Raw genomic sequence first — 12,133 nt, 5'->3', positions numbered from 1 at the left:
TACTACTACTACTACTACTACTACTACTACTACTACTACTACTACTACTACTACTACTACTACTACTACTACTACTACTACTACTACTACTACTATTACATACTCTTATAAAGAACAAAGTGTATTTATACATAATCGACGGTTTCGATCCTTTTTGCAGCGTACTCCGTGTTCCAAATAGAGCTCCTCCTCTTTATATAAATACACGTAGATATATATATATATATATATATAGATCAAGTTGAACCAATTTGTAAGTTAAATTTTTTCTTTGCTATACGAGTTGACAGGTAGAACAGAAAGGAGGAGGAGGAGGAGGAGTAGGTCGTTTTTATTTCTTTATTATACTCTATAAGGCAAATGTAACAAAATTAATAAGAAGAGAATAAAAGTAAGTGAAGTATATAGTTAGATAGGAAGGAAGGAAGGTAGGTAGGAAGGTAGGAAGGTAGGAAGGTAGGAAGGAAGAAACAAAGTGGTTCTTTAGAATCTCAAGCTTATAGTAGATAGGTTACAAAAGAGACGCGCGAGTAAACATCGGCAAAGCTGTCGGAACGATAATACTAGGCGGTGTGTTGTACTATGGCGCCGATCTTGCATTCCAAGCCACCCCGTATCGCGTCGATACCGTATAAGAATCAATTACCGACGGCCGTTTGTGCCAGCGTGATTAAACCCAGGACTAGCGCATAGCTAACAGCATGCCGAGAGAGAGAAAGAGAGAGAAAGACATAAAGAAAGAGAGAGAGACAGAACCCCCTATATAAATAATGTAAATCACTTTGAGCTCGTGTCCGGGCCGATATTATCAGACCACTACTTCTTCTTCTTCTTCTTATTCTTATTCTTCTTGTTTTTCTTCTATTTCTTATTCGTTGTCCCTCCTGTCGAATGAATTATTGTTTACTCGAACATAAGAAGCCGAGAAAGAAACCCGAAGAGAGTTTAACTTTCCGTCTTCTCTTCTTTTTTGCTAGACTGATAATAATTTATTAATTTCTATCGAATCGATAATAATATATATTTTTTTTTATCTTTCTTCTTCTACTTCTTCTTCTTCTTCTTCTTCAAAGGGCTGAGGGGATGGTGAGAGGGGGAGGAGGAGGAGGAGGAGGAGAAGGTGAAGTGATTGGCTGAAAAAGAATATGCTCGGGAAAAGGGAGCATATTATCGTTCTTTTTTTCCTCGTCGAATGCTCTCACCGATTTTATCCAGAAAGTATATTTATTATTCCATCGTAGTAGGTGGTAGCAGTAGTAGTAGTAGTAGTAGTAGTAGGTAGTAATAATAGTAATAGTAGAATTCTCTCTTCCACGGAGATTGATTTATTTATTGAGTACGATCGTCGTTCGATTAATCATTTTCTTCTTATTCTTAAAAGAGATAGAGATAGAAAGAGATAGAAAGAGAAAGAGAAAGAGAAAAGATAGTTACGTTTCACGAGGCAATTATCTTAAAAGGATTTGCAAAATGTCAAGAAGCTTCGAAAAGTTTACGAATAATTCTTCGTGGACTTTGAAAGAGAAAGAAAAAAGGAAAGAATGAAAGAGAGAGAGTGAGAGAGAGAGAGAGAAGAAGAGAAAGGTAACAACCGTTCGGTCTTCTTCGTCGTTGGGCAAACATCCAAGCGAGTTCAATTTCTGCCCGTACCGTGAAACTTCCACCTTCTCTCTTTCTCTCTCTCTCTCTCTCTCTCTCTCTCTCTCTCTCTCTTTCTCTCTCTTTCTCTTTTACTCAATCTCCCACTGTTCAATTCAGGAAGCAAGGGTCGTTTTAGCAAAATTTCAACCGTTCACTTCAACGTGTGCATGTCCAACTATATACAAAAAAAAAACAAAAGAAATAAAAGAAAAAGAACGAAAAAAAAGGGGGATGATGGATGGTGGGGGGAGGGAAAAGAACGACCGTAACAAGGTCGAATCAAACCATCAGCAGGCAAGAAGAAGAGAAGAATGGCCAGGTCTTTGGATTTTTCGGTGATGACTCTTAAAACGTCCAAAGTTTTCTTTTGTTATTAGTTTTCATGATTTTTTCAATGCTTTTTATTGCTTTTTGGTTCGTTTTCTTTTCTTTATTTTCTCAGAAATTATCTGAAAAACTGATCGGAATCCTCCATTCGAATATCCAGTCGTTGTAAAGAGATATAAATTAGGAATGTTGAAAATTTCTAGTTAAATTCGATGGACGTTTCGTGATCAATCGGCGTATCCTTAGATGTCACAGGATTTTCTAACGAATGAAGAAAGACAAAGAGAGTGTGTGTGAGAGATAGAGATAGAAAGAGAGAGAGAGAGAGAGCAAAGCGTGAAACGCGCCATTGAGAGAGAGTGTCAGACTCTCTCGATTCTATTCTGAGTCAACGACACCGGCACATTGCGGCAAGGCACCTTCGTGCTCGGGTCCTTGACTTCTCTAGGCTACGAACGCCGTTCGTTCCGAGACTTTTGCCTGCGATATACGAAGATAAAACGAGTAGTAGTAGTAGTAGTAATAGTAGTAGTAGTAGTACCGTAGCGTACCAAGCATAGACCACAGATAGGAATAGAGTCGGCACCCACTGTCTTCTATCTTTCTCTTGAACAAATCAAAGAACGAACGAACGAATGAACGAAGGAAGGAAGGAACGAAAGAAATAGCGAAAGAATGAACGAAAAAATGAAAGAAGGAGATGGAGTATGGGGGAGGGGGGAAGGGGTAGGAGAGGAACTGAAACGACTAGTTTTCTTATACTGCTTTTTATCATGTCACTAGATAAGCTTTATCTAATTAATATTCATAATCAATATTAAATGCGAACGGGTAAATTTTTATCTTTCCTCGATCGAAGGTTATCTTCTTTTCCTTGAGCCTTTCATCAATATGAATATAATACTGTTGGTGAATTAATGTTAACCGTGGTATACGGCTATTTCCCTTATTATAGGTCACAAAAGAGAAAAAGAAAGAAAGGGGGAGAGAGAGAGAGAAAGAAAAAAATGTAGCTAACAAAAGTGTTCGTTTGACCGTTCTGTAAAATTCATTGGCTTTAGGGAAAAGAACTTCGAGAATCATGGTTCAAATATGTTGTCTGTTAGCTTTTGTTGAAAGGAAAGAAAAGAAAAGAAAAGATAGACGTGAAACGGACCGGTGTCTAGCGTTTATCATCATCTTCCATGTTCCGTGCCATTAGATCGATGGGTCGTGTCTCTCATTCTCTCTCTCTCTCGAACGGTGTCGGACAGTGACCCATTTGTCGTGTCCATGGTTTCCACCGATACACTCGTCACACTACCATCTATAGACCTAGATCAAAATGTGTGACATACATACTTACGTACATATATATTTTAGAGTCGTATATACAATTTGAGTATATGTATGTATTACACGTTATACACGTAGAATACATATATATATATATATATATATTGGGAAGGCTGTTTTCTGGCATTGTTCATTGCGTTCCAACAACGACCATCCTCGTTGAACTTTCCACTGGAGAAGAGGAGTCCTGAAAAGCTTTACGTGACCTTTCCTCGTACGAAAGATTACGTTCTCACGTTTGCTGCTACATTGGGAGTTTATTGAGATATTTTAATAGACGTATTTAATAGTTCTGCTGCCACCGTTTTCGTTAGTTGTCCCTCGTCCTTGCCTGTTCCATCATTCGCTAGTTAATTCACTCGTTCATTCGTTCATTCGTTTATTCGTTTATTCGTTCGTGCACATACTACATGTACATAAATATACATACATACATATATATATATATGTATCTACCTTGTAGGTTGAAAATATTTTTACGAGCCTCCGTAGCGAACGACCTTAATAGATCACAAACTCTTACGCGACAACGACAACGACATAGACGAGGACGTATAAGAACGTCCCTGAGACATCCCAATACGTCGACCTTAAAATATCTTCTTGCTTCGCGAGGTTTGCAACGAGCACGAGTACGAGTACGCGCGCGCGCGCGCGCGTTCGTTCGTTCGTTCTACTTTGGATCGGATCGTCGCGACGACAGGGAAAGAAAGTATATGGGGGAAAGGTACGAAAAGGAAATGGAACTTTTGCGTTGCCTTTTTTTCCACGAATATTCTGGGTGGGGGGGAGAGGGAATATATTTTCCAATGAATGAACATATAACTGGTAAGAAGGAATCCTTGCTTCGTCCTTCTTCTCAAATTGCTTGTTCTCCATTCTCTGACATTTTTCTTTCTCTATATTCTTATTCTCGCGTAAAAAAATACGAAGAAAAAAAGAAAAAAGAAAAGGAATTGTGAATTTGATCGTTCGCAACTCTTTGAGAAGATACTCTCTTTGATACGATTAAAATAAATCTTATTTACCCCCTCCCCGAACCCTCTCAGAATGAAAAGTGCAGAAAAACAAGAATGAAGATGTAAAATAAAAGGAAAGAAAGAAAGAAAGAAATCTTGAAACCACAGATTGCTCTCGATTTGATTCATGGACACGACGAAGTACCACGACGAGTAGTAGGAGAGGTGTAGTAGAAAATCCTTCGAACCGTATCCATATTCTTTTCCAACGTAACAAAGAAGTAAACGAAAGGATTTCTCTCTCTCTCTCTCTCTCTTTTCCTTCTTCAATACTGGCGGAGCGAGAAGAACGTCTCGTGAGAGATAAAAATCGGATCACGAAGGTCAATTCGAGTTCGAAAACGGTAGCAGCAACGACCGGCAAGAAGGTGGTACTACCATGGCATGAAACGGGACGTAACGGGGACGGTGACGGTGACGGGGACGGGGACGGGGACTGGGACGAGACATCGAAGACGATAAAACGTCGTTTCTCGCAAAGATTTTTCAACAAAACCGTCCTTAAGGACACACGGTCGCCTTTATCCTCGATCATTTACGGTCCTGTCCGACTAAGGATACATAGTAGAATGTTGTATATATTCGTGAAAGCACCACTATCGTGGTGTTGTACCCTTCATTCACTTTGGCCTCGTCGCGAAACTTCATTACTTGCTTCTCGTTGTGCTCGCGAGAGCTACTACACTACGTTTCATCGAGAGAAACAGATTTCTATGCTGTGTTGGATGCTGCTTGCTTGCTTGCTAGCTAGTATAGCTTGCTTGCTTGCTTGCTTGCTGCGCCCATCGACCGTTTTACTCTTTTTCCCTCTCTTTTTCTCATACTCGAACGTCCTTCGGTGCGTGATGCATACTTGGTGTCCTATTTTAAACGATATCCTACGCAAGTAAAATATCAACGATTATAATTCGACCATTGGATTTTGGATTACTCTTATAATCTTGAAACGCATATTCGCGTTTGCATACTTATATATATATATATACCTTCGTTTAATGTATCCTCGTGGGCAGGAATATATATGCATATATTTTCCCCTCTCTCCTTTTTTCCCCCCTTCACGCAGAAGAGCGTGCAAGAACACGCGGCTTTCCACGAACGCGTGTCATCTATATATCTCTCTATGTATGTATATCTATACATACACATACAGAGAGAGATATATATATATGTATATATATGCGCGAGTTTAACCTACATAAGCGGAATCGCGATTGGGCGAAGTAAATGGCGGACGATCTTTCGGATAATCGATATGCACGTCACCGTAACGACGGTCCTACTACTACTACTACTACTACTACTACTACTACTACTACTACTACTACTATTACTACTACTATTACTACTACTATTACTACTACTATTACTACTACTATTATACTACTACTACTACTCACGAGGAGAAAGCCAGGTTTCGTTTAACTCGAAACTTTATTTAAGCCATAAGTTTACAATGAGATCATATCCTAGATTGGAACTTACATTTTTATGTTCCATAATCATTTTAATCATTTACCGATAAATCACTCGATCGATTGATCATTTATTTGATTTGTTCTTAGGGTATTATCAGCCGGCTGGACCACTGATACAGCACCCGCCGACATTACCTCCGGTTAAGGGCCCACCACCGGAACCAACTCCTACGCCTCCACAAAATTCCGAAGGCTCGGACGATTTGGTCGCAACATCGACGACTTCCGGTGGCACGAGTAGTACAGGTGCATTCAGATATTCCTATACAGTGGATATTCCAGGTCCGTTTTATTCCTGATAAATCAGATTTATCTATCTCAACTAAAATCAAAGCACAGAAAGAGAAAATAAGGAGAAAGAGAGAGAGAGAGTCGTAGCAATACCGAAAGATATCGTCGTTGCTGTCTCTTATCTAGGTCTATCTTATTTTACGATCTCTCAAGCAAATCCCTTCCTCTTGTTGTATGTTTCAGGTGGAGGAGGCTTTTATAGGGCATATTGCCCTTCCTATTATAGCACGCCACCTCAATATCAAGATCTCTGTTATCCACCTACGTACACCCACCCTCACGCTCATCCTCCACCGTATTACAAGTACGCCCCAACATACAGAAGGTAAGAATGATATTTTCGAATATATTTTCGAATATATTTTCGAAGGATAAACCTGACGAGACACTTGAGAACAAGCCCCGCCCCCGTCCACGCCCCTAGCCCCTAGCCCCTGGCCCCGTCCACCATAATGCGAATAGGGCCGTTCTATCGAGAGCACTTTTCTTGCATTCTGTAAAAAGATTTCTTTGTAGGCAGTACTATGGGTATCAGGAGTCTGGCGGAGGCGGAGGACCGGGAGGTGGAGGCACGGCTGGTGGTCCTGGAGTCGTCGACTATCAACCACCGCCACCGCCACCCGGAGAGTATCCCTTGCCTCCGTATTACGGGGGCTACCCACCACCACCACCTCCGGCTAATCCAGCATATCTTCATTCTCAGGGAAGACCTTTCGTAGACCGTAAGTATTGTTTTTATTTAATGAAATTCATCAATTATTTATTATTTTTCATTAGTTACATTTTATTAAACACCGACCTCCATTTTATATTCTCATAGACGCAGCCTTCCAGGGTTGTCCGTGCCCGATGCAGTCATGTCCAAAAAACGTGGATACTGGGCCCCTTATTGGTAATGGTAAGGGAGCGCCAGTGGTATCGGGGCCCGGTCTGTCATTGCCGCCCAGTGCTTTGGTAGGTCCGCCCTCACCAGCGAGGGGGCTAGCCGGGCTAGCGCCACCTCATGGTGCCAATGCCTGGGATACGGATCGTGTCCAACTCAACACTTTACGCAACCTCAATCAGAACCAACCGGCTGTTCCACCGACTCATAATATCGTCGGTGGTCATAATCGTTCTCAGAACTCTGACTGCAGGAGCAAGGTAAATGTACTTCTTATCTATTTTCTTTTGTTTTTGTTTTGCCTTCCTGATTTATGATTTTATTATCATCTTATTTATCTTCTTCTTATTTCTTTTCTTTTTGTCTTCTCTTTAGAGAGAAATAACTTAATCTTCTATTTTTGTTCTCTTTTTTTTTTTTTTCAATTTCTCTTAGGACGAGAAGAATCGCGCCGAGGACAAGTTGAGAAAGTGTGCCTGTCAGAAACACGGCTGCACGTCCACTTGCGAGGTCAAGATGGAGACACTCTCGCCGAGCGAAAAGCTCACGGTTGGGAACTGTCCGAGTAGCAAGTTTCACGAATTTAAGCTCGAGAACAATAACGTTAAGTGCGAATCATGCAGCGTCGAGATCGGTGATAATTTGGGTTGCGCGGCGAATTGCAACGTTAAATGTGAGTCTGACTATAAGTGCGATATCATGAAGTGCGAGCAGTGCATGAAGGAGAGTAGAATGGCTATATTAGAGATTGACAAGGATTCCGGTATTTTACTGATCGACGATAAGCTCGACGCTGATCCCGACGTTAAAGAAGAGCTCAACGACGTCGTCGTGATAGGCAACGAGAATTGGAAAAAACCGGATTATGAACCGACCGTTCAAGAAACGGTCGAAGATAAGGAAGAGGTCATCGAAAAGGTATTACCGGTGCAAGAGGAGGAAGAAGAAGAAGAAGAGGAGGAGGAGGAGGAAGAGGAAGAGGAGGAAGAAGTTGAGGAGGGAGAACAACCAAAGTGTCAGAAAGTAACGAAACGAAAATTATCCTTGGACAGCTTGTCGGATGGTAGAAAGAAACGAAAAGTTAGCAAGAGGACTCTCTCGGTTGGCTCGACGCAAGATCTAACAGTTAATAATAACGATCATACGAGTAAAGTGATAATAGCACCTATCGAACCACCCCCGCTATTCGATAAGGTGGACGGTATCGTCGAAGCGTGCCTTCCGAAAAAGAAACAGGCCAAGAAGGAGAGTCAGAGTCATCAACAAGGGCAGAAACGTAAAGCCGAGGCTCCGAATAATTCCGAATCTGCTATGAAAAAATCAAAGAGTACGAAACAAACGGCGAGTAATAACAGCGTCACGAGTAATTCGAAATCACCTGCTAGCGAAACTTCCATCAATGAGACCATCGACAAGGTTATACAACAGAGCTTGCAAATGACCCAGAAAAAAGATCGCAAATCAAAGTCTAACGATAAGTTGGATAATAATAAAAAGAACAAGGCTACTAATATTTTGAAAAAGGTTGGTAAAAAGTTGTGTTTAGCCAAGAAGTTTGAAAAATTGTCAAAGATCGTTACGAAGATCAGTCAGAGCAAGGGTAAATCTGAAAAGGCTACTAAGGGTAAAACGCAAGACGTCAAATCGAGAAGTAGAAGCAAGGGTAATAAATCACAGGAGACTAAATCTAAGGGGCAAGATACTAAATCGAAAGATAGTTCGAAGAAAAACGAAGCGACGACCAAAGTTAAGGCTAGTGGTGGTGGCGAGGCTAGCGAAGATTCGAAAAAACCAGCTTTGATTAAGAAGAAACGAAAGAGTACGAAAAAGTCTAGCGTAAAGAGAGTAACCTCGAAAATCGAGGACAATTTAGGTGGGAGCGAACATTTATCCTTGACTAGAAAAACATTTTTAAAGCCGAAATGGAGCAACGGCTGGAGTTGGGAGGGTGATGCTTTTGAAGCCAAAGTTTATTTAACGGTAATTAAATAATACATATTATATAAGATAAGTAAAAAAAAAAGAAAAAGAAAGAAATTGTCAACAATTTTCACTGGATCCTAAACTTATATCACATATGTATTTGTAGAACGAGGAGTCAGCAATACGTCGGTGTTATACTAGCATGAAACACGAAAGCGGTGATGTCCTGAAACCCAGAGACTGTGTTTTACTCAAGAGTGGACCAAGGAAGGCCGATTTGCCGTTCGTTGCAAAGATAGCTGCGCTTTGGGAAAATCCAGACGACGGTAAATTACTCTGAATATTTTATCCCCCCCCTCTCTCTGTATCTATCTCTCTCTCTCTCTCCCTCCCTCTCTCGTCGTCGTCGTCTTATTCATCGAGTTGGCTGATATAAAAGAATGTTTTATCTTTCCAGGGGAGATGATGTTTTCATTACTGTGGTACTACAGGCCGGAACATACGGAACAGGGACGTACGCAATGCGACACCGAAGACGAGGTGTTTGCTTCTCGTCACAAAGATGCTAACAGTGTCGCTTGCATAGAAGACAAGTGTTATATTCTAACGTTTAACGAGTATTGTCGGTAAGTTTTATTAATTAAAAACAATATTAACAGTTTAATATCATTATTAGTATTTAATTGCAAATTGCAAGTATATTTGTGTTATTTTCCTTTTTATTTTGTTATTTTCTTTTCTTTTCAAGCTACCGCAAGGATTTGCGAAGAATCGAGGAGGGTTTGGAGAGTCCCGGTTTAATAGTTCCACCAGGGGACCAAGTATATCCGAGAAAAAATCGGCAACCACCGATACCGGTACCGTCGGACATGGTACTCTTCTGTCGGCGTGTTTACGATTATCGCGCGAAAAAACTCGCAAAGAATCCTGGATGACTCGAATTCCTATAAGATACTTCTTCAAATAGGAACCAATGGAATGCACAAAGTTTGCAAGCCACATTGAAACTGACCGCAGGTGTCTCCCTTCAAGCTTAATGACGACGTCGTACCGAGCGATTCTTCCTGATCTCTCAATTTTTCTTCCTCGTTCGTTCATACAACTTTTATTAAATTATTAATTTGTTCCCTTTTTTTTTTTTCTTTTTTTTAACTCAAATCCCGATTGCTTTTAATCGTATTAACTTTGTTGATATTTTTCTACGAGTATACTTTTACTATGCATAATTTTTTCTCAATTATTCCCAGAACGTTTTTTCTTTTAATTAACGTTCAATATCTATTTTTTTTTGGTTATAACTTATAAATATTTAATTTATATGAATGACCGTATGCATAATTTATATCTAAAAAGCATGAAATGATAATGATACAGTTAATTAATTATGAGATCACGATGAATCATTCGTAAGGAAAAAAAAAAAAAAAAAAAAGAAAAAAAAGAAAAAAGGAAAAAGAAAAAATACAACAGACGATATAATATCCGTTTTTAGATTTCGCGTCGATCGAACGATCATTTCTAAGATTCAAACAAAAGGTTAATGAATGACGTCCGATTATTAAAACATACGTACAATTGCACGCATAATTGACATATATACATATATACATATATAAATATGTATATGAATATATCTTCGATATCTTCCCGATATCTTTCCTACATCAATAGAACGATAGTAGAGGAAAGAAAATAAAAAAAAACGATCGTTCGTAATCGATGCAAAATCGTCGACGTGTTTCGACGACGACGACGGCAACAGAACGTGAGAAACGTTTATAGCGAATTAGTAGAATTTGACAATTTTATAGAAGAGAATATAATATTTTTTGCGAAATAGAAATGAGCAGCGTGTACGAGCTTTAAATGAATATTTTTCACATAGGAGGTACAAATATACGACGTGATATTTCTTGGGTGGGAACCTTCGGACAGTTTCAAGGTAGGAATCAAGAAAAGAAAAAAGAAAAGAAAAGAACGAACGAACGAACGAACAAATAAATAAATAAATAAATAAATGAATAGACATGAAAAAAGAAAATAAGAACACTCGACGACCACATTTAGCGAAAAAAAGAACAACAATAACAAAACAGTAACAGCAACAAATAAAAATAAATAAATAAATAAATAAATAATAATAATACAGAAATTTATAGCGAATATAATAAGATGAACGCGATACGACGCGTTTATTTGGTTATATAAAAGAAAAAGAAACATTTTAGTAGAATTATAATAACGTAAAAGAAAAGTATGATGACGTGATACTTTCGTAATTCAATTCTGCGTTAGCAACAACCCCTCATCGTTCGGAATTAGTAGGACGTCGAAATTTAATTCGATAATATCGAATTGCTAAAACGAAGATACGATGTCAGGAATTCAAGAAAAAGAAATTAAAACAAAAACAATACAACAAAATAATAATAATATATAATAATAAGAAAAAAAAAATATATATATATATATAAAGCCATATAGGAGAAAACGTGAAGGAAAAATAAAACAAAAATCATAAGGAACAAAACTGTCAGGCCCGCGCACACGCATAAAAAAAAAAAAAACAAAAATCACCTTTTAACGTTATCGTTATCGTTATCGTTATCGACGATGTAAAATGCATTATTTATTCAGTGGTCCAGAAGAATAGGGAAAATAAAAGAAAAAAAAAACAAGAATCATTTCTGGATGTACTTAGGCTCGATTCGATCGATTAATTAAAGAATTCAAAAATAAACTAATAGAATTAAAGAATCTCTTAAACTGCTCGTTCGTTTATCGAGAAAAAAATTGTATTTTCATTTCGAATACGAATTTTACGCGCGAGTAATCCAATTTTGTAGATTTATTTTTAATCTGAAAAAAAAAAAAAAAGAATTTTTACCGCAACACAGACAGATACACATTCGGTCGGGTAGAATATTATTTTTCAAGTTCAGTCTCGAGAATAATTTGTTTGACTAAAAAGTCGATTTAATGTAAAAGTAAAACGAATGTTGCGTTTTATCGATGCCCGTTTCTTTTTTTTCTTTTTTTTTTTTTTATATATATATATACTATTTTAACCTTGTTATTTTATTTCTATGTTTTGTATTTTTTTTCTTTTTTTTTCGTTTAAAATTAAATCCAGCAGAAACTAATCGATAAGAAAAAAAGAAAGAAAGAAAGAAAACTTTATTTTTCCATTTCTCACACCCTCATCGTTCGACGATATAGTCCCGTGCGCATCTCTA

The 12,133-nt window shown here is 38.5% G+C and overlaps 1 protein-coding gene across 7 annotated transcripts in view; it reads left to right on the top strand.

The window, feature by feature from the left end:
• LOC106790906 overlaps positions 1-11,791 on the top strand; it is a 57,153-nt gene extending 45,362 nt beyond the window's left edge. For 4 of the 7 annotated variants that reach the window (XM_014756163.1, XM_014756164.1, XM_014756165.1 and 1 more), the window contains exons 2-9: positions 5,888-6,082; positions 6,275-6,416; positions 6,596-6,813; positions 6,912-7,234; positions 7,410-8,954; positions 9,064-9,223; positions 9,355-9,523; positions 9,646-11,791. In XM_014756163.1, the coding sequence (XP_014611649.1) occupies positions 5,888-6,082; positions 6,275-6,416; positions 6,596-6,813; positions 6,912-7,234; positions 7,410-8,954; positions 9,064-9,223; positions 9,355-9,523; positions 9,646-9,832 (2,939 nt within the window). In that variant the 3' untranslated portion in view covers positions 9,833-11,791. The remainder of the gene's footprint in view (positions 1-5,887; positions 6,083-6,274; positions 6,417-6,595; positions 6,814-6,911; positions 7,235-7,409; positions 8,955-9,063; positions 9,224-9,354; positions 9,524-9,645) is intronic. The other 3 variants (XM_014756161.1, XM_014756160.1, XM_014756162.1) reach the window with 3 other exon arrangements.
• Positions 11,792-12,133: the final 342 nt, after the last annotated feature.

The sequence above is a fragment of the Polistes canadensis genome, unplaced genomic scaffold (assembly GCF_001313835.1).
Source record: "Polistes canadensis isolate GaletaPanama2010 unplaced genomic scaffold, ASM131383v1 scaffold_268, whole genome shotgun sequence".
NCBI classification, from domain to species: Eukaryota; Metazoa; Arthropoda; class Insecta; order Hymenoptera; family Vespidae; genus Polistes; species Polistes canadensis.
Note: the sequence above shows the minus strand (reverse complement) of the source record. Positions and strands in the feature narration are given on the sequence as shown.